The sequence below is a fragment of the Neovison vison genome, chromosome 4 (genome assembly GCF_020171115.1).
Source record: "Neovison vison isolate M4711 chromosome 4, ASM_NN_V1, whole genome shotgun sequence".
Taxonomy (NCBI): domain Eukaryota; kingdom Metazoa; phylum Chordata; class Mammalia; order Carnivora; family Mustelidae; genus Neogale; species Neogale vison.
Window position 1 is genome coordinate 194,204,022 of NC_058094.1, and position 22,392 is coordinate 194,226,413.

The window sequence follows — 22,392 nt, forward strand, 5'->3', positions numbered from 1 at the left end:
AGCCTTCTGCCATGGCATTTCCAGTTATAAAACCAGAGCTTTCTCCCTTGTGTATTAAAAAAAAAAAAAATCCTGAAATCCTGTACCTTCCCTCAAACTTCATTAGAGGTTTTGTAAATAGAACTCATTAATTTGGCACTTACTTCAAGCTGACCCAGCCACCTTGAGGGACAGTTGTTCTTATAATGGCAGTAGTTGTCTTTGATGTGAAAAAGTTTAATTTTCAATTATGCTTCTCTTTGAGAAACATACAAATCACACTCCCATTCTCTAATTTTTGTTGAACTTTCAAATCACATACAGCATTGTGATTTGTTCTCAAAGTACCCATGTCTCCCTATTATGGATTAAATGTGTTCCTTTATATGGATGCCCAATACAGCCAACACCATTATGATTATATTTGAATACAGGGACCATAATAAGGTAATACAGGCTACATGAGGTCATAAGGGTAGGGCCCTAATCCAATAGAACTGGTGTTCTTATAAGAGGAAGCAGAGACCCCAGAGATTTCTCTATCTCCACGTAAGCACAGAGGAAAGGTCATGTGAGGACACAGCAAGAAGGCAGCTGTTTGCAAGCCAGCAAGAGAGCCCTCACCAAATTTGAATCTGCCGGTATCTTGAACATAGATGTCCAGCCTCCAGAACTGTGAGAAAATACATGTGTTGTTCAAGCCACCCACTCTATGATATTTTGTTATGGCAGCCCTAGCAGACTAATACATCCCCCCTTGGTCTACCTCACCAGGGATTCTGATAGGGTCTATTCCCCATTCTCTGCCCCCTCCCAAGAGAGAACCACTGCACTACAATATAAGACATCATTTGACACCAGGTCGGTATTGCTGAGGAAAGATTACCTAGCAAAGGAAAGAGGATATATAACTACACATGAATCATGGCACCAACCTAACCCACAATTCCTTCTCTGAGAAGCTGTCCTATCCTGGGTGTCATGAGGAGTTGCTGAGGCAGTCTAGTCATCTGACATCTCCCCTACCCCAGGCACACATGACTGGCTTAACAGATAAATACCCGACCTAAAGACAAATAATCCAGAGACTGGCCAATAGCTTATGAGTGGCTGGTAGAAAACCAGTCTAGACAGGAATAGTAGATTTTGGCTTTCAATAAGACTCCTTCTTTGAGAATTTGGACCTGGAAAGTCAGAGCATCAGCCATATGGCATGAGGAAGAAAAGATATACGAAGGACAACTGGTGTCCATCACTGGAGAATGAGAAAACTCCAACTCTAGCCGCAAAGGCTCTGGAGCAGGTGTAAAGTCCAAAAACCACCTGGTCTTGGGGTCCCAGGAGCCTTTAACTTGCAAGTCTTTCTCTCCTAAAGCTGTAATTGTTCAGCTTCTGCTGGCTTCCTGGGTCCTAGCTGTATGAAGAGAGCTTCCTCTGTTTTTATTTTGTTTTGTTCATTCCTAGGTATATCCTTAGGATACCTCTCCCAGTGTTTGAGATTTTCTAGCTCACAGAACAGGATCGGGGCAGTGCTTTAATACCAGGAAGAAGAAATGAGGTAAAAGGAGAAAGGAGAAAATGCTCAGGATATGGGAGACCAGAGCAGGGAAGGGAAGGGCACCCTCTTTATCATTTCAGTCACTGGAAAGAAGGAAAGAATGGATTCTCCCTCCTGTATGATCTTAGTGAGAAAAGTCAAAGGACAACACAGGACTCTATGGAGAACAGAAACAGGTATCATTATTTTAACTCTGTGTGACACTTCCAGGTGTGGATACTTCTTTTCATGGCTCTGTTAAGGAACAAAAGGAATAGCTCCTCCTCCACTTCCTCCCAAGCTTCCCATATGCAGAGGGCTTCTCTTTACCACTGGTTACATGGTCTCATGATACACAACATGAGACTGAACGTTCTTAATTTATGGTCAGCCAGAGATCTACATGCTGACAAATAATTTTGCAGAACAATCTGATCTAGTTTAATCTAGATAATTTAATTATCTAGAGATAATTCTCTTGCATTATCTGAATTTGCTTTTCATTTAGCACTACTCAATAAGACAACTGATTTAATACTTATAAGAATCCAGTAAACGCACAATCTGTGTGCTGTAAGTTGTTTTTAAGTTAAGTGGTCAAAGAAAACAGAATGAGACCTTAGAAAATTCATGAATTTGAGGATGAGCTATATAAATTATATTGTTCATTTTCATGCATCAATGTTTTACCAACTTACCATAAATTAGCCACAGAACTGCCCAAAGTAAAGCTAGAATTTACATGAGTCAAAACGGAGTCATGATTCAGTCATAATTAATGTTTTTCTCTCTGTCATCATCTCCTTCCTAAAACTGAAAAAGCATCTTTCTGCCTGTTCTATATTTCTAAGCTATTTTTGATAAGCTACTTCATCCAACTTTCTTCCTATTTACAAACTCATCTTTAAAGAAGGACCAGCATAATGACTAAGAGCCAATATAAGTCAGTGAAAATTCAAAAATTTTTTTTTCAAAATGAAAAAGAAACACAGGATAGATAGCATGGGTCCCTTTCAAACAGCCTTGAGATTACCCCCACCCAGTCAGCCTCATCTCACATAGCAAGACGGGAGGCTCCGTGCAAATGGCCGCCATGTTTTCTTCCCCAGGAAATGCTGTGTGTTTGGACTCATACGGTCCTGGAGCAGAAACGGCCCACAGACCTTCTCTAGTTCAACATACTCCTTCCACAGGTGAGAAAAGTGAAGTCAAGAAGGGCTCAGGAATTCGCCTCATGTCTAGTCGCCAGCATTTCTAGTCTAATGTCCTGTTGCCATTCCACACCTATGGTTTTTTGTTTTTTTTTTAATCCCCCACAGGAATCAATCTTGTAGAGGTAAATAACTTGGGGCTACCATACTGCTCATCTGTAAAAGATGAATGGCACATCTTACTCAACAAAATAGCCCAAGTACTCAAGGTGAGCATAAGGCTTAAAGTAGGTCTATGTGCTCATAACTGGAGTCATCTCATCTCAGAGGAATCAAAACTGGCTTCTGAGAGAGCAACTTCCTGCAGTCAGAAGAAGCTGCACTCTAGCTTCAAATCGATTTTCCCAGATTCAATAAGAGGTGAATTCATCTGTGGTATATGTCCTGCCATTTCCCCCTTTTCGGCTGGCTTTTCTTTTATTCTGTACCCCTAACATCCTCTGAAGGTCCAATTAGCCAATGGGGACTGAGAGGGGAAAGGAAGGGAGGACAAGACCATGACACTGAGAGACCTTTTGACTTCTTGCAACAAGCCCAGGATCATAGTCAAAGTGTATTCTAATTTCTCACCCACATATTAACATTCATACTTAGTACAATATCAGCCCTGATCAGAGCTTTAAATGATGAGATTAACTGAAGTGTTTGGAGGTTATTTTAGATTAGTCATAGTTTTATTTAAGGATAAATCTTGGTCTACTTTTTACTGAGTTCTCCAAAGCAGCTCCTCAAAGGGGCCAATATCTACACACAGGCGGATTCAAGGGCAATAATCAATTCCCCCACCGCTGCACCTGTTTTAAGACTTTTAATTGGCAGTGTTAGTATCAGCGTCTCCCTCCAGATTAGTCTGGTGACATATTACCACGATATGGAAGGGGTATATATTAAAAGCAAATACACATGCCAAACCTAAAGCTTATTTTTAAATAAGACCTATTTAGAAGAAGCCTTATCCGGTTGATCCCTGTAAATATTTCATATTCTGCGAGAACGTGCACACTGACGACCTCACAGGCCACTAGAGAACAAACAACATCCTGATGCCCTCCCCAGCCTGAGGGGATCCAGTTCTCAGCTCCATCGATGACCGTCTTCCCTAAGCCCCCATAAGGAGAAAACTGAAAAAACCCCATATGGTGTTTTCGGCGTCATTACCACACAGTGGCTCACACCTATGTGACATCTGTCACCAGAGACACCCCCCCACCACCACCATGGGGGACGGTACTCACTCATTGCCCCAGTCTAGGCGGGCGGTAATGTGACGCTTCACATCCTTCATCCGGTCGTGGGTCAGATGGCCCACCAGCACCTGCCGGCGCAGATCCAGGATTTCATTCATGATGTGCCACAGCCGATGGAAGAGATCGCCTTCATTTCTCTGGGAAGGACCCAAACATGGAAGTAGTGGTCAGTCCCCAGAGTGAGCGGGGAAGGAAAGGGAAGGACAAGTCCAGCTCAGCCTCCATGTGCTTGCCACTCGGTGGGCAGATTCTCTGTGAATGGGTCCCTCTCCCCTCACACTCAAATACACCCGCTGCGCTCTACACTCTCAGCCAGGTGCACGGCCAGGTGCTGTCCAAGAATCCAACTTCCCTTTCCAGGAGTCCTCACCACGCCTCCATGCCCAGAGCCTGCACGCACTGCCCCTCCTCCACCTCCAATCCTCCTTTCTTTAGCTCCATCCACATTCTGCTGTCCTTCAAGGCTCTACCCGAATCCACCTCTGTCAGGAACCTTCCGTGATAACTCTTACCCACATTCTTTTCTCTCTTCTCTCAACAGTGGCTGCATACAATGAAGCCTGCTTCAACAGAAAACAACTGTGTTCTTATTATTTCTTACATGCTGGTCTTCCTGCTTTACTGTATTTCCCATCACAAGCTGGCTCTACACAGAGAACTCTCAAACCCATTCACTGCTATTATCTGGTCACTATTCAGACTTCTATGAACAAACACTGTTTTCTTTCTTACTTGTTAAATATTCATGTAGATTCAATACTACATGGGAATTTCGTCAAGCAAGGCGACTTAACATAAGATGGGTGAAACTCCAGCTTCAAATGCTGCTTTTGCTACTAATTTGTTTTAAAGCCTTGGTGAGTGAGTTCTGTCATCTGTGAAACAGACAGTCCTACCTTCCTGTACAGTTGTTTTGTGGCCTGGAGATAATGTTGGTGAAGAGAGGACAGCACAGTGATAAAGAACACAGACTTGGAAGCCTGACTGTGCAATCTACATTCCAAGTTTGCCATTTACTCGCTGATAAACCTTTGGCAATTTATTAACCTCTTTGTGTGTATTTTCTTATCTATAGAATAGATATTATAATAACAACCTGATTGGGTCACTGTCAAGATTGATAAGTCAATACACCCTGTTAGAATAATGCCCGACCTAGAATAAATACCACCCAAGTGTTGGCAGTTACTAATACTGTTACTGCCACGGGGTTGGTCCAGGACAAGCCTTCTGCTAATGTTGTCTCTTTACCCAAAGCTGGCCTGTATCTCTTACCTAGAGACATGGAGGGCAAAACTATTTCTAAGTATCTACCCTTCATCTTTCTTTCTTTTTTTTTTTTTTTAAGATTTTATTTATTTATTTGACTCAGAGAGAGAGATCACAAGTAGGCAAGGAAGCAGTCAGAGAGAGAGAGGAGGAAGCAGGCTCCCAGCAGAGCAGAAAGCCCGATGTGGGGCTGGATCCCAGGACCCTGGGATCATGACCTGAGCCGAAGGCAGAGGCTTTAACCCACTGAGCCACCCAGGCACCCCAGCCCTTCCTCTTTCTTAACAAGAAGCTATACTTTTACTTTCTACTAAAATATTAGTAGAGGACATGAACAGTGGTATAAAAGGATTGAGATTTATCATACATCTGAAGCCCTCTGCAGTGAGAAACTGCCAGAAATAGCAGAAGTTCTGTGGGATGGGAAAAGATGCTCGGTCAGAATACATTTTTTTTTTTTTTTACATTTAAAAAAGTCATAACATGTCTTCTACTTTATCAAGACTTGGTGACTTGGAGTGTTTTAATGTACTGTGCGGGTAAGACAAATGTGCTGGCTGAACAGCAAAGCATTCTCCATGACACTATCCCTGGTCCTCTGAAATAAAAATAATTGTGCTCTCAGCATTTAAAGCTCTCTACTATGCTTGTTCTACTATTACCTCTCACTCTTTACTCATGTTATACGCTCCCATACAAGTCACGACAGGCACACTGTAATGCAATACTCTGGTAATTCACGGCTCAGCGTCCATGGTCTCCACTGGGTGTGATCCTCCAACCTCAGATGCTGGGTCTCCCTCGGGTAGGCCCAGCAGCTGGAGAAGAATGGGATCCTTGATTTATGGGAGGTCGTTTTATGGATCTTGAGAGCTAGATTCCATCTAAGTCATGTGAAACAATAAGGGAAGATCAAGAAAGACTTGAGGAGGACAGTGGCCAGTGGATAGGTCCACAAGAGTCAAAGAAATTACATAAGGAAGATATAAAATAAGTCAAGTCCTATGCAGCAAAATGAAGAGGCAGCTCTGTTGGGAAAGCCATCAGCCCTGCTCTTGGGGACGGTGTTTTACAGTTGAGCGGTGGGATGGACTTCATTTTCTAATGATGTCTCCTCTAGTACTTAAGTTGAAGAGAATGCTAAGACGATAAGGAAGCTGGATCCTTCGTAAAAATGAAACCAGCTGGTCAGCGTTCCCTTTAGGGAAGGGGACACAGGAACCCTGACATACCGCAGCCCTAACCAGCAAACCGGCCCTCCTCATGGGAAAGTATCAGGTATGTATCAGGTCTGGGCTGACAGCTGGTCATAAAATGGTGAGTCATGAAAAAGTGGACTGTAAATACTGAACAGTTATGAAGACTATTTAGAAAATATGAAAAATGCTCTTGGTTTAACATTAAATGAAAAGGGTAGAATATAATATTCAAGCCTTGGAATAAAACAGTATCTAAAAGTTCCTGCAATAAGGGCAAAATGTAGAAAAAAAGCTAATTGTGAGCGTTTTAGAGAATGGGTGAGTTTCCATTTGCCTCAAAATGAAAACAGCATGGGTTTGGAGGCAGCAGATCTACCTTTAGACTCAGGTTTTACCACTTAGCGTGGGACCCTGAATAGGTTATTTCTGCTAAAGACTTGAGAATAAATACAAGTTGGCAGAGCACCAGGGAAGAAATTTATAAAATATCCAGCCAAAGGCATGCACAGAAGTACTTAAGTAAAGGATGGCTGCTGTATTTCTCCTAAGATTTTTGTGGTTATATTACCGGTATTTTATTAAGTGATATTTTAAAGAACATTATTTAGGCTCTTACCAATGATATGAAAAAGAGCAATTAACATTTCTCAAGTATTTACCATGAGCTTTTAAGCTAAATATTCTACTTATATTAAGTATATCTCATAAACTTCTTACAATTTGCAAGATCTTATCCTCAACAAACATCTGCCAGTGGAGAAGCCAGGCACCTTAAAACCATTGGAAAAGAGCAAGGATGAACTTGAATCAAAACACTGGGCTCAAAACACCTGTATAAGGGAAAGAGAACACAGATGGCCCAACACAGCCGAGTCAGCCTCATTCTCAAGGTCGAAAATCTGTCCCCTTCAGGTTCAACTTCATATTTTTCCCTAACATAACTGACTACAATGCCAGTATCCAGGGGAACTTTTAAATCATTCGATCTCTGTGTCCATTACTCAGGACATGAGGAGGTGGAAAAGTTACTCCTAGAGCTTACAACACACAGATTTTCAAACCAATCAAGTATGTCCCCAAAATAGATGTTCACAACCTGAAAAGCAGGTAAAAATAGCTAGGTGAGGCAGAATCAAGAGGAAATTCAACTTTGTTCCCCACAAGCTGCCCCATAAAAGGCAAAGTGCTGGTGTTCTATCTCCGCTAATGGAGGACGCTTAGACTGCCATTCTTTTTATAACTCTTCTGTTGGGTATTTAAGATGCAATGATGTGAACATTTCCAGTAGTTTCATTTCCACATATTATATACATTATTTTAAGTAAAATAATAGTTGATTTTATATTCCTCCTAATATAAATTTTTTCAAAAATCTAGAAGGGAGGGGCGCCTGGGTGGCTCAGCGGGTTAACCTCTGCCTTCAGCTCAGGTCATGATCTCAGGATCCTGGGATGGAGCCATGCATTGGGCTCTCTCTTCAGCAGGGAGCCTACTTCCCTTCCTCTCTCAGTGCCTGCCTCTCTGCCTACTTGTGATCTCTGTCAAGTAAATAAATAAAATCTTAAAAAAAAAAAAAATCTGGAAGGGAGATCTGCATTTCCTCTGTAACCTCTCAGCACAGATCCCTTGAGTTCAGTTACCTTGACTTTGCATTTACCTCATTTCAGCAAAGCTCAGACCGGCATTTCATCTAAGACTGTTTTGTGGATTTTCGTAATGAGTCCTAAAGCCACCAGCTCCAGGAGGGCGTGGTGAGTGAAATCCAACATCAAAAGGGGTTTTATTTTTAAGATTTTCTTGCCTCAGTGAAATATCCTATTGCATTTTATATGTAACAGACAATGAAAACTGTCATTCTGTGCCAATGTCCTTCACTAATTGGGATTTTCTCTTTGACAAGCTGTTTCAAATCGTTTTGTCAGGCTAAGTACACCTTTATAGTTTGAAGGCACTCCCTTCAAATGATTAAGCTGTTCCATAAACGTCTTTGAAAATAAAAGGAGAAATAGCATTCGTCTTCCTCAAAGCTTCACCACCTCCAAATGTGTGCATATTCAGAGACCCAAAGTGAGGGCACTAGATTCACATCAGAATCCCAGCTCAGCCATTTTTCCACTGTGTAGGCCACAGCCAAGAACCTCATTCTGCCTCACGTTCCTTCTTTGTAAGCTGGGGATGTTCACGGTCATCATTTCCTTGAGTGGGTGTATGGAGTTGATGAGGCATTGCATATAGTGTACCTCCCCATGGTTTGCAACACGGTAAGCTCTCAGTACGTATAATTTGTTGTAACAGGTAAATAAATACATAAAAACATACTCTCCAGACATTGACCTGACCCTCTTTTTGTTTATTTCAGGAAATATTCCTTTCTCTTGTGTATTTAAAATATTCTGGCTCATTTGGCCTAAGGAGTCTGTCATTTTCCATATATTGAATCATTTATAGAAAATTAGAATAAAATACCACCGATACTCCAATTGCACTGAAAATAAATTTTTCTCCTGGAAAATTAAAAATACTCAGAAAGCCCGACACTAATTAGTTCCATGTAAACCATTCTGATTGATGAGATGCCATAAAAATCATCTTTTACATTCCTGCATCTTGAAAAAAAAACTTAGAGAGCCCATGTTTAGTGGACACATGGATTACAGCAAGATTATGTCTTATTAGGCTCTGTATTTCTGACATCTGGAGGACCCCTAGTGCCTTAAACCAGGTGCTCAACAATTAGTCGATGCTAACTCCTGTTCAAGTTTTTCTTAAAATAATTCTCTATCCAAAAATTATGACACTAAAAAGTTACTTACCACATAGAGCTGTTTCCACATGGTTCCCCAGTCTCTTAATGTTGATGTCATTTCTGTTATAACAGAGTCTTCAGTGGGAATAACCATTTCAAATTGTCTGTGAAATTAAAAGAGAAAAACAAAGTCTACATGCAATTATCATAGATAACAATCTTCTTTGAAATCCTCTGAAAGATAAAAGTGGGAAAGGAAACTGCCTATTATTTGGGGTTCTGCAGACTGTAACGAGGATCTGATTAGAGACCCATGTGAGGAATGTTATGTGGGTCATGGCAGAATAATACCAAAAGGTCCAGCCACTTCATCCACATCAAGTTTGAGGAGTGTGGTCAGAAGAAACAGTATCAGAAGACTTCTGCTCCAGCCTCAGTGTGACCACTAAAAAACAACTCATTTAACCTCTCAAGCCCAAAAGCCTTCATGTAACATGAGGTCACCAAGTCTGCATAAATTATGAGATAGCTTTTGCTTTTCAAGCACTATGACCATAGGACTCAAAGGGAGTAACAGACTTCTTTAATGATCAGGGTATTATGGCTGCAAACTAACTTAGTGTTAGAAATATCTAGATACCAAGGTACAGATTAAACACTCACTTGATCTTTTTTTTTTTAAGATTTTATTTATTTATTTGACAGAGATCACAAGTAGGCAGAGAGGCAGGTAGAGAGAGAGAGGGAGGAAGCTTAGCAGAGAGCCCCAATGCTGGGCTTGATCCCAGGACCCTGGGATCATGACCTGAGCCAAAATCAGAGGCTTTAACCCACTGAGCCACCCAGGCATCCCCACTCACTTGATCTTATCAACACTTTGTTTTTATTATTTGTACATGGAACCATGAAAAATGCTTAGTCTCTTAGTAATGTTAACATGCATCATTGAACTTAAAAGCTTTTGCTATCACAGATGTTCCAATATCCATTGCGCAATGTTCCTCTCTCCAATTAGGGTCCTATACCATTCCTGTTTCTTCTCTAAACAAACCACTATACTTGGAAAACATTCACATCAACATCTCTTAGTGTATGTAAGTGGTCCTGATATTGCATGAAGCCATGGACAAAAATAAAATCCAAATTTTTTCTTTATCTCCCATTTCTGTCTTTGACATACGACAACCTTTTTTTCCTCATCTCAAATTTGTTTTTTCAAATTCTTTTCAGTGTGTGTGCAGGTTAAAATGCCTAAGTGGCTATTATCAGCACAACGTCTCAAAAGAATGCTACCAGCTATTTGATAGGACTTATTTTCTTAACATGTATGTATTTTTTCAAGGACAACATCTAACAGGTACAAGGTAACAGTATTTGAGATGCCGAACCAGGTTGTCTAGATGATCAAGGGAAAATTACTTCTTAGCGTGAGGCTAATAACTGCTCTGTTCTTTTGTGATGATATATCCAAAGGGTGTATAATTGTCGTGTGTAAAGCCTTCTTGACAGCAAGTAAGAGAACTAAAACCTTCACCAACAAGGCTCATTTCCTCATTTCATAGGGCTGCTAAAGTACTTGTTCTGTATTTCCCTTCTTTCTAGGGCTTAAACACAGCTGAAAATGTAAAAGTGGGATTTAAAACTAGGAAAGAAAGTAAACAGTAGTATAGGAACTGCAACACACACAGAACCTTTTATCAAGTCTATGTGTGACATTTTCAAATTGGTAGCGCCTTTATTTTGCTTTTGAAGCAGCCATTGCAATTTAAATGATGAATATTTGGAGACAGAGATTATAAAATGATCAGATGTAAGGTCAAGAAGGGAACAATGAATTTCCAGGACAACTCGACGCCCTACTTAACATTTAAAACGTGGCATGACCTCACGCAGCAATTAAACACTACTGAAGTGGACTCGTTGTTCATAAACCGTAATTTAATTTAAGGACCCCCATCAGCCTGACAATGCTCTGAAGACCCAGGAATCAACAAAAGGGCAGTTCCATCTGTGAGACTTTGATTGGGGATTTGTTCAAACAAAATGTAAATTTTTAAGAAGCCTGACAAAATCACCATTTTTGGTGAGGCAGCTGTTTCCTCTTAATTATATCAAAACCAAAGTCAATGTTCAAACAGTTGTAAGTAGTGGCCCTTGAAATTACATTTTGCTCAGTTATCCTGAGATATACTTTGCAGCTACTTAATCCTGGTGGGCCATCAGGCTGCTGATCCTAAAATAAGAGATGTTTACATCAAAATCCCAAAGAAGTCCCTCTTTGGGAAAGCAATTATCTGGTAATACGTGTTCTCAAATGTTTTCGGGCTTAAGTTTTCTTCCAGTTAACGGTCCTAGAATCTAGGATCTCAACCAGTTCCAATAAATTTTTTTCTTTTTAAGAAAACAAACTTGGGGGGCACCTGGGTGGCTCAGTGGATTAAGCCTCTGCCTTCGGCTTGGGTCATGATCTCAGGGTTGGGTCTGAGGGTTGGATCCTGATCTCAGGGTTGGGTCTCAGGGTTGGATCCTGGGATGGAGCACCGCATGGGGCTCTCTGCTCAGCAGGGAGCCTGCTTCCCCCCCTCTCTCTGGCGGCCTCTCCGCCTACTTGTGATCTCTCTCTTTCTGCCAAATAAATAAATAAAATCTTTGAAAAGAAAAAAAAGAAAGAAAGAAAGAAAACAAGCTTGGGTTCTACCCTCAACATTTCCTGCTACTTAATGTTCATGATGCCTGTGTCACATGGGGAACTGACAACCAAGTCTTAAATTTACACAACTAAAATTTGAGACATCTATAGCCTTATTTAAACTTCCTCAGGCTCAAGGAAGGGGGCCAGACACGTACCAGTTACTGTCTAGGACAAAAATAAATAAATAAAAGAAAGCATTTGTTTTGATAATGACCCACCCCATTCTGCTTTGAGAGGGAGGACTTCCACTGGGTGGAATGATGCTGGGCATAGTCTTTGCTAGCATCCTCTATTTCCCTTGCTCTGGGTGTTCGGTTAGGGCTGAGTGGCCCTTTGATCTACAGAGTTAAAGCCGTAGGGTGGGGCGTGGGGCAACAGCAGCAGAGGGAACTGGCTGCACGAGTCTACCTAGCTGGACACCATTAAGGGTCAGGGTAGAGACCCTGGGGTTTCCACACTGTCCAGCCCAGATCACTAGTGCAGAAAAATCAGAACAAAGAGTGAGCCTATGGCTAAAGTATCTTCTATGGTTTCCTCTGGTTCACTTGAGGGGGGCTGGACAGTGTCAGAGTGAGCCTGGTAGGAGAACTCCGAAAGGACTGTTGACTCTCCTTGATTCACTTCCGGTGGGTTACAGCTAAACAACCTTCCCAAAGGACACCCATTTATTAAAAAGAGTAGCAGTTGTAATCATTTATATCAGAATTATGATTTTAATCTACTAGTTCAAATAATTACTACTGCTAGTAATAGTAATATTGTTTAAAGTAGCATATATGTGTGTGTATGTGTGTGTTTCTGCGTATATGGATACAAAGTATAAGGATCTCCTCCAGTTTTATCTACGTAAGTAACTCTTAGGAGGGTATTTATACCATAGACTCTCGCCCACCTGCAGAAGTTATTTCAATGCACTAAGATTAATACTTTACCTTTATAGACAGTGGATATAATAATCATCTACGTAAATAGCATTCTTGGAAATCTTTTGGTAAAATTCAAGTTTGAAGATCTCATTTACTATGATTTAAAATGTGCTTTAGTCATCCAAGTAAACTGCTATTTTTTTCTATTTGAAGTAAAATGTAATTTTTATGGCTGAATCTGCATTGTTTCTTCTGTCATAAAATGACAATCATTCAATGGTCCAGTGAGTATTCCTTGTGGCACTGGCAGCAAATGTTTGGGTCCAAACCCACGGCCCACTGATAATGAATGGTCTGCTCATGATAACCGCTTAACTAAGCAAGTTTTACACTATCATAGTTTTACACTATGATATTTTATTTGAATGATCTGTTATTCTGACAGCTCCTTCAAGTCCTTTTGGAAATCGACTAGAAAACCTTCTAAAATGTATGAGAGATCTTGGGTGATGAATGAGTTCAATCAAACAATAAACAGAAATGCCATTTCCTAAAATAGAAGAGTGGCTTTATGAAATGGTCACACAAGGATACGGTATGATCCTGAATTAGGAGAAAACAGTCAGACTTGGCTGCTTATAATCAGTGGTGAATCTAGGAAATTCCTGGGGTTTGAAACATGACTCAGCACTCCATGAGTTGGCTGCCATGCTTCTCCATACAGCAGGAAACCAAAAAGAACCAACTCCTTCTGCTTCAGATTAGGCTGATTCCATGATCTGTGGACAATGAGAGACCTGTGATGCCCTAGATTCTCCTCCAGTCCAGCACACCCAGATGGAGAGTATTACATTTTCTCTACCAGCTGCCTTTGTGCAATCCACCTTTATCAAACCACAAAGACAATGGCATGATCTCCTGTAGTTCATTTGTCAAGAGAATTACTAAGCCTTTCAAATTCTCAACTAAGCAATGGTTCTGTGAAAATCCTCCCATTATTAATAAAACTCATTTCTACACTTGATCTTAGCAAAACTCATTTCTTACCCTTTGTTCTTCACACAGGCATTTTTCAAGTGAACGTAGCTGGAAGGAAAGATACCCTGTGGGAGAAAACAGGAGGTTATAGCGCTAGCTGACTGATAACACAGGAGTGTTTGCACAAGTCAAATGCGTAAAATACAGTCATACAACCTGAACAGTATCAGGAACAGGGAAAAACAACATCTCTACCACACTGGATCCACTCCTTTTATTTCCTACTATTCACCAGTTTACGAATTCAGGGATTCTCTAAAATAATTTTAAAAAATTAAATCTCACTCAAAAGTATATTCTTTATAAAACAGAAAATCTTTAAATTTTCAGGAATTCTGCAGAGAAGGCATGTTACACTGAATAAGAATTTTTAAAATATTGCATAGTTTTTTTTAATATTGTATTAGCTTTTGTTTGTTTTGATAGTTGTTCCTTTTCTTCTCCCTGAAACACTCATGTCTATTTTAAAATATACACGTTAAAAAAAATACCATTATGAATTGGAAGACAGATCATATATTACGTGTTATGGAAGATCTTTGATGGAAACACAGCAGCAATTAATCACCAGGCTGCATACCGATGGAACAAAAATTAAACAAAAGACAGCATGCTACCTTAAAGCTTTTTACTGTAGGGAAAAGATAGGACAAGGAAATTGTTCCTTTGTTCTAAATGCGAAGTTGAAAGAAACAACATAAAAAAAATTAGCATCAATTTTATTGTCCATTAAATGACAATATCCTCTGAAAGATTTTTGATGTATCATCAAATGACAAATTCAATTAAATATTTAGGAAAGCAAATGTCATTTGAATACATTATCACCTCTGCGGATCCAAGGATAACATAAAACTTAATAAGCAAACTCTGTACATACAACAGTAGTAAACAGACACATATGTTAAAAAATACATATTTTTTTCCTTCAAAATTTAACCCAATATGGTAGGATTAACAAACAGAGTAATTATAATTAATAAGAAAAAGTCAGAACTTGAGGTTAGAGGACTGGCAGAAATAATACTTTTTTTTTCAAAACTATTCTGAATGAATAATTAAGTACTGAAGCTACATTTGCATGTGCCTTGCAGATGTCCAAAAATAACTTTAAATGAGGGCTAAAGTATTTTTAAAAATTAAATTTCTACATTCTTTTGTCCTTCAGGCTCTCCTTTAGAATGACCAAAAATAAATGAAATACAGTTATTAAACATAGCTGGATGATCTAGAAAAAGGTGTGGTTAAGCAGAAAGACAGGCTGAAGAATTTAGATCACTAACATTATATCCCGAGAATAAGCAATGATACAATTTCTTATCTACAATCCTAATAAAGCCATATTTAAACAAAGAAATGAAGATGATATGCAAGAGAATATTGCAGAATGTGGGAAGTTTGGATGAAAGTCGGAGAGATTAGAACAAAGGAGACAAATATAGATAATAAATAGTAAGGACGTATGTCAAGGTCATAAAGCATACAAATGAAAGGTCAAACAAAAATCATACTACTTCCTACTATAATTCCTGAGGATGTATATGACCATATGAAGGATAATGAGTCTTAGTTTTCTGTCTGGAATGGTAAAAACAGGGAGAGCTTTATAATAGGTTTCTCCATGTTTCACACGGCCAAACCCAAAAGGGAATCTTATTAAGCTGCTGAAATCCACGTGTTTCTCCACACCACTCTTTGGCAAATGATATCACAGAAAACTCCAAGATTAAATACCTTTATTCAATTTTTCTTTTGGAATATCTACTTTCCCTGCTTGAATTTTAATTTCATTCTCTCTTAAACTAACAGTTCAAAAAGATTTTGTTTATATACAAAGAGCTTATTAAGGTCTTCTCAGTACAAACTGCAAGAACTACATAGGATTATCATTGCAGTAGCATGTCTTAACAATAATCCGAGTTCAAAGGAATTTCCCAAATTATGAAAATCCGTATTGCCATTTGACATTTCAACTAAGACTCCCAACTGTAATTTCAATTGTAACATGAAGTAAAACAACTTTTTAAAAATCCCGTAATTATGATTATGAGTAGTATTTTTTATTACCTTGACATTTGGGTTTTTTAAGGCAAATCCTCTGTACCACCCTGTGGAGAAATAATCATGGTCATTATCTTGATAAACCATTGTAATAGTTTAAAGAAAAGAAATGACTACAAATAAGTCTGTCCTTTACTGATGGAATTTTACCTTATAAATAAATATTCTGTGTATGAACAAGATGGGAGTTGGACTGGACTCAAGTGATTACTAGTTTAAGAATCCTATTAATAAACTGTTTAAAAAATTGTAATGGAAATTTATTTGGAAAATAGAAACATGCATAGCGGAAGCACAAGGTTTGGAATCAGAGCATTGGGTTTAAATCCTGGCTTTGCTACTTATCAGATTATTTTATTTTGGGCAAGATAATTTATGTAAGCGTCTGTCTCAGGGAACTTCAAGAATCTGCACAAGATTTAATATGTTTCCAATTTCTCTTTGCCCAACTACAAGTATAGGTAGGGCTCAGCCAACAGTCATAGGGTAAATGTGCACTTCCTTGCGCCCATCATCTAGGGTTAGGATCAGTCTGATAGCATAAGAAGATGGAAATCAGGTATCATCCATCAAGAAAAGTGATGAGGGGGCACCTGGGTGGCTCAGTGGGTTAAAGCCTCTGCCTTCGGCTCAGGTCATGATCCCAGGGTCCTGGGATCTAGCCCCATATTGGGCTCTCTGCTCAGCGGGGAACCTGCTTCCCTTCCTCTCTCTCTGCCTGCCTTTCTGCCTACTTGTGATCTCTCTCTGTCAAATAAATTAAATTAAATTAAATTAAAAAAAGAAAGAAAAGTGATGGGTACTCTTATCAGCAAAATGTCCTAGCACCTGAGCTCACCCTAACTTTTATTCTATAAAATGCCTATGACTCAACCTTCAAGCAACTCTGAATCAGTATTTTATAGCGCTATCCTGAAAGAAGAATGTTATCTTTTTATAGTTTAAAACAAGTATAAGGTGTCTATATATATATATATATATATATATATATATATGAAAATGTATGGTAAATATATACCCCCATAAATGTATTATTTTCAACTTAGTTTCTTCAAACATAAAACCATTTTGTTTATTGGTAAGAAATCACCATATAACAAATATTTTGTAGTATTAGACTTTCTTGATTAATTGAATTTTAAAAAATAAATATTTGAGCTTTGTATTTTAATATTAAAAATTTATATTAAATATTATATAAAAATTTATATAAATATTCAATACAAATATTTAAATATTTTTGTTCCTTATAAGATATATTATGAAATGCCATGCCTAACAGCTTTTAAATCAGTATGAAGAAAGCAAAATGAATTGAGCAGAAACTATCTATCTCAGGATTAAGGAGATCCCTTAAAAGCATATCCAAGAAATATATCCATTCTTAAATAATCATTTTAACAGAAACCAAAACTTTTTGAGAACTGCAAAAGTCTCATAGAGAGGTCTTTGTCAAAGGTTTTTAGGTTACAAAACTGCTTCCGTTAGCTATGGAGTCCATTTTCATGCACCAATTCAAAACATATTTTATATTTATCTGTATACAAAGTAAAAACAGACAAAATGGATCTGACAATAACATGGAAGACCTGATTATATCTTTAAAGATATCATTCCCAGTACACAGAATAAATGTCCATGTATCACCACCATTTAATGTGAGGTTTTAAGTAAATCTGACAGTTCTGTTTGGAGGAACACAGTTTAATGAATCTTGACATGACAGAATGTTATCATATTATAAGTGCCTATTAAGAATAACATTTCAGGAGGAAAATGTGTAGTTTTGGATATACTGATAGGGATTTAAAATGTGGTCATCTCATTAACGAGAAAAAAAATAGTCATTTCAACTGGGATCTTTGCGAGTAGGAGAGCTTAAGGATGTTTCATGGAACAGGATTGGAAACATTTGACAACATAGTAAGTATCTTGATTTAATCAGTTACATGTTGCATAAACTAATAGCCATAAAGTTCTTAAAATATATTCCACAAACATTTCATACGCACTGAACAACTTTAGTTCAAGTTTCGGGGTGGCAGGGAAGAAGACGGCAGGACTGAAGTAGAGCTGGCCTTGGCAGAAGTCCTCCCCAGGTATCTGATCACCTAAACTTGGAGAAGCCATTTCTGCTCTGGACCTCTGTTTCTTCCAGTCCTGGGGGGGGCCTACCTGACCCTTGAGATTCTGAGAAAGATCTTCTAGTTTGGCAAGGAGTCATGAACTCCCACAAATACAGTAGCCTCAACTGTTTTCTATGGTGGGATCTAGTGAATATAAGGAAATAATGTTAGGAAAAATGTATCAGCTTAAAGACAGCAAATGATGCTTTTCCAGAAGCCAAACACTGAAGATGCAAGAAATAAGCTTTGTCAAAAATGGCTCATTATGACCACTGGAAAAATCCCAGAAATCAACAGAAGGAAAGAATTTGCAAGCATTATGAACTGTCCAATGGTGAGGAGGTTGGTCATACAACCTCAAGCAATCTCATTAGCCCACTTACCATCACACTTCTCCAGGATCTGAACTGTATCTCCAATTTCCAATGACAGGCCATAGGGTACAGTTCCTCGAAAACTGGCAATAACTGTAAGAGATGTTATAGAATATATGAAGATAATCGTATCGGTTATAGCCAATTATACTGCTCACTATTATATGTCACTGACTAGGAAAAATGATGTGAAGAGGAAGTACACTTTGAGAGGTAAAACCTGCTGTCATACTTAAATTTTATACATTTTTGAACAGCGTCAATCTTAAAAGTTTACATACTTTGCCAACTTCTGGGTGAAGTAAGTGTTACAAATATGAATTTTAAAGATACGGAATTTACTAAAACAATACAAAATATCAAGAGTATCACTCAATAACCTATGTAACAAGATTATTTCCTCACAAGATCTGTGTCATTCTTGCTTACTGCTATATTCACTCTTCATCCAGACGGCCTGCCCACAGTTGTTACTCAGTACATATGTGCTCACTAACAAATGAGGAATACATATCCTACTTGCTGTTCAGCTTGGTTTAGCCTTTCTATTATGTTGCTTGAAGGAGATTTCTCTTTCCTAGACTATAAGCTCCTAAAGAGACTGCATCTATTTACTTGCTAACATGTCCCCAGGGCTTAGCCAAGTATGTGGCATAAAAGCAATCTTCTTGTAGTAATCAATAGTAACACTGTATTTAGTCATGACTAGACTCCTCTCCTAGGATTAAACACACAGCCACCATGACAATTCCCATATGCCTTAACTCCTGAAATAGGGCGTGGGTGTCCAGGGGTGTGGGTAGGATGTCACCATTTAGCCTTACCTAGTGGTTATAGACTGACTAGTTTCTGAAACATTTCACAGGGCGGGGCAGGACTAGGATGTTAATATCGGATGAAGTGTGTATAGGTTAGTCATCTCTGGGTACCTAGAGGAGTTACAGAAAGAATGAAGCACAATGATTCTCCCCAGGAGAGTAATGTTTAAGTCAAAAAGGAGACAAGTATGGAGAAATAACAAAAATGCACCTCAATACATGAAAAAAAGAAAAGACATCTCTGGATCAATACAGCGTACAGTAATCAACTTTCAATTCATATTAAAAAAATTAAAAAAAGGTAGTAAATGCTTTGATTTTTAAAAGATCAAAATTTTGAAAGTGAATTTTATAATTCTGTCTGAGAGAGTGAGGTTTAGATACAACCCCAATCCCCAAAATAAATTAGTGCTACTGTTATGAATGTATTTTAAAAGCTTGAAGAAACACATAAATCTGTCAAAAATCAGGACATGCCGATAAGTAATGGGCTTTTAGAGAGGTCTGAAGCCCTTTGATCACCTCAAAACAAAATTAACAGTTGAGATCAAAACACAGGACAAAAAACAGTACATGAGATGGATGAAAATAACTGTAGAGTAACCAAGTTAGAACATTTTAGAGAAGCACTAATTTGTGATGTCATTCTCTAACTGTAACCATAAATACCATATGACCTCATATTGATGGGCTAGATGATGTTTGCTCAAAAATAATCCAGGGTCTGTGTATCTTGACGGATTATCTCAATTAACTTCCAGAGACCTCTTCTTATAAGAGATTACAACTGAACAGATAGTAGACCGATAACAATTTAAAAGACTTCAGAGCAAGCTTGCACCCAGAACTGCCTTTCTGTATTGATAAAGTCACCTTGACCACTCACAAGCCTCGTGGTTCCACACTGCTCCTCTTCGAGATCTGAATGCATGGACTTCCCAGCACAGCTTTCTCTATAGCTCTGACCACTCATAAATGCCCTTGTAACTCCCAAGGCTGCATTTCTCTCCTGGTCCTCATCACCTCCTTGAACAGTTAGTACCATTCATGGACTTCATTTCCTCCTCCTCCCTTCATGCTTCAGCCCACTCAATCCAGCCTTCATTCTGCTCTGAAACCACTCTAGTGAAGTCACCATCCCCTCACTGTGACCATATGCATATCACTTTCAGGAGTCTGTCTTCTCTTGAGCCGTGTCTCTCACACTCCCCAGACTTCTTCTATAGACATTCTTTTATTAGCCCTCTTCATGTCATCCAGCATTCTATGCTATAAAACAAAGGAGGCGGACAAGGTGTCCTCTGCTCAGTCATACCCCAAATCACAGCAAGCTCTTTCTTACGGGCCTCAGTGCCTTTATACATATTATTCCCTTTTGGGGGGTTGCCTATCCCACTGCTTATACACTGTGAACTAAGAGTAGTCTTAGTTTAAGTTCTAGCTCCAAGATTAGCTCTTTTGATTTCCTGATGCCATCTTTTTCCTCTTCTCATCTTCGCTTCAAGTGGAATCAATTACTCTCTCATCTGTGCTCCAAGAATACTCTGACCGCACCTTAAATAAGGTAAGGCACCATATAATATTATAACACTCTATTCATCTGTGTCTACTTGAGAACAGGAACTATTTCTTTTTTTTTTTTTTTTAAGATTTTATTTATTTATTTGACAGACAGAAATCACAGGTAGGCAGAGAAGCAGGCAGAGAGAGGAGGAAGCAGTCTCCCTGCCAAGCAGAGAGCCCCAGGCAGGGCTCAATCCCAGGTCCCTGGGATCATGACCTGAGCCGAAGGCAGAGGCTTTAACCCACTGAGCGACCCAGGTGCCCAGAGAACATGAACTATTTCTAATCCACTTTCAAGACCCAGTATATACAAGTATCTGAGTACAGGAACAGAGAATGAACACACACATGGAATAAACAAAGCCACTTAAAAATGGCACCCAGGTTTTGGAGATTCACAGAATATTAGCATCACCTCCTATAGCTGAGAACACCTAAAAGTAGATATTAAACTGCAGATCACATAACAGAGTGGCACTTTTTCAAGATATGGCTCAGGCATGACTTTGAACTTTACCCTCTAAAATGGCAAGCCTTTCTCAATCTTCAAGTTATACAAGTAACTCCACCTTGCAGAGAAGCGAACTTGTCAATGGATGGATGATCACTATACTATTTACGCTTCAGGTTATAAAAGAGAAAGTTGAAAGGGAACGGCCGTTCTGAGCAAAGAAGCAAAAAATTTCAAAAAAGGAAGGGCCCATTTTTATTAGTGGTCGTGTGTGATGTATCATAGACCAACCAATCTTGTTTAGCAAAGCAAAGATTCACAAGATAACACAGGCTTTCACAAACCCTCAATTTGCATTTCCATCAAATATACTACGTGTTAATTTTAGATTCCATTGTGGATACAACTTTCCAACAAAATCCCTTTAAGTTTCTTCAGGCTTTTTTGCATGAAACCAGTCTTTTTAACAAATAGGTGACAATCCACTTTGTCCCTGTTATTCTCAAGAAGCTATGTCTTTATACAAAAGTCTTCAGTGTATACTTTCCAGGGGCATATCCCCCCCTAGTAATACTGGGGTCTACTGAATATGACCAAACACTGGCTTAATCCCTTGATTCCCTTTAGTTTTCTTATAAACTGAACAACTTTAGTAACTACAGAAAAGATCACAGAGAATGAACTCTTCAAAGAACTGAAAATGTAAAGGTCCAATACTATCGTTTCAGTCATGAGACTTGACAGTATAATTTTAAATAGCACATACAAACTACCATATGGTATTGGGTTCATTACTGTCCACATGCTATTACATAAAAAAAATTTTTTTTGGATTAACAAACATACATATAAACTGAAGTTAAAACCAGGTCTTTTAAAAATACTTATGTAAAATCAAAGTGTTAAATGTAGAACATAATCATCTTAAAAATCATACCATAAACTGCTGCATATAATCACTCCTATTATTCCTTTATAAAATAATAATCTGTTTAGTACCTATTGACAATTTATCTGAAATTTAACGGCTGTGAGAAACATCCTCATATAGACTTGGAAATATTTTCTATGAAGAAGATAAAAAGCACAACCGTTCTATGAAGTAGGGACTCATACCTTAGTTTCAGTGATACTGTTTGTTCACGCAAGCAACAAATTCACATTTTAAAACTTTTAAGCACTACAGAGAAACTCAATCACAGAGTTCTAGGACTT

At 38.7% G+C, this 22,392-nt stretch overlaps 1 protein-coding gene across 4 annotated transcripts in view; it reads right to left on the bottom strand.

Annotated features, from left to right (window-relative positions):
* Window positions 1-22,392, bottom strand: part of DOCK4 (dedicator of cytokinesis 4) — a 430,453-nt gene that overhangs the window by 223,500 nt on the left and 184,561 nt on the right. For all 4 annotated transcript variants that reach the window (XM_044246395.1, XM_044246396.1, XM_044246394.1 and 1 more), the window contains exons 2-6: window positions 18,355-18,438; window positions 15,852-15,892; window positions 13,794-13,849; window positions 9,256-9,352; window positions 3,963-4,111 (exon numbers count right to left, since the gene is read on the bottom strand). In XM_044246395.1, coding sequence (XP_044102330.1) covers window positions 3,963-4,111; window positions 9,256-9,352; window positions 13,794-13,849; window positions 15,852-15,892; window positions 18,355-18,438 — 427 coding nt within the window. The remainder of the gene's footprint in view (window positions 1-3,962; window positions 4,112-9,255; window positions 9,353-13,793; window positions 13,850-15,851; window positions 15,893-18,354; window positions 18,439-22,392) is intronic.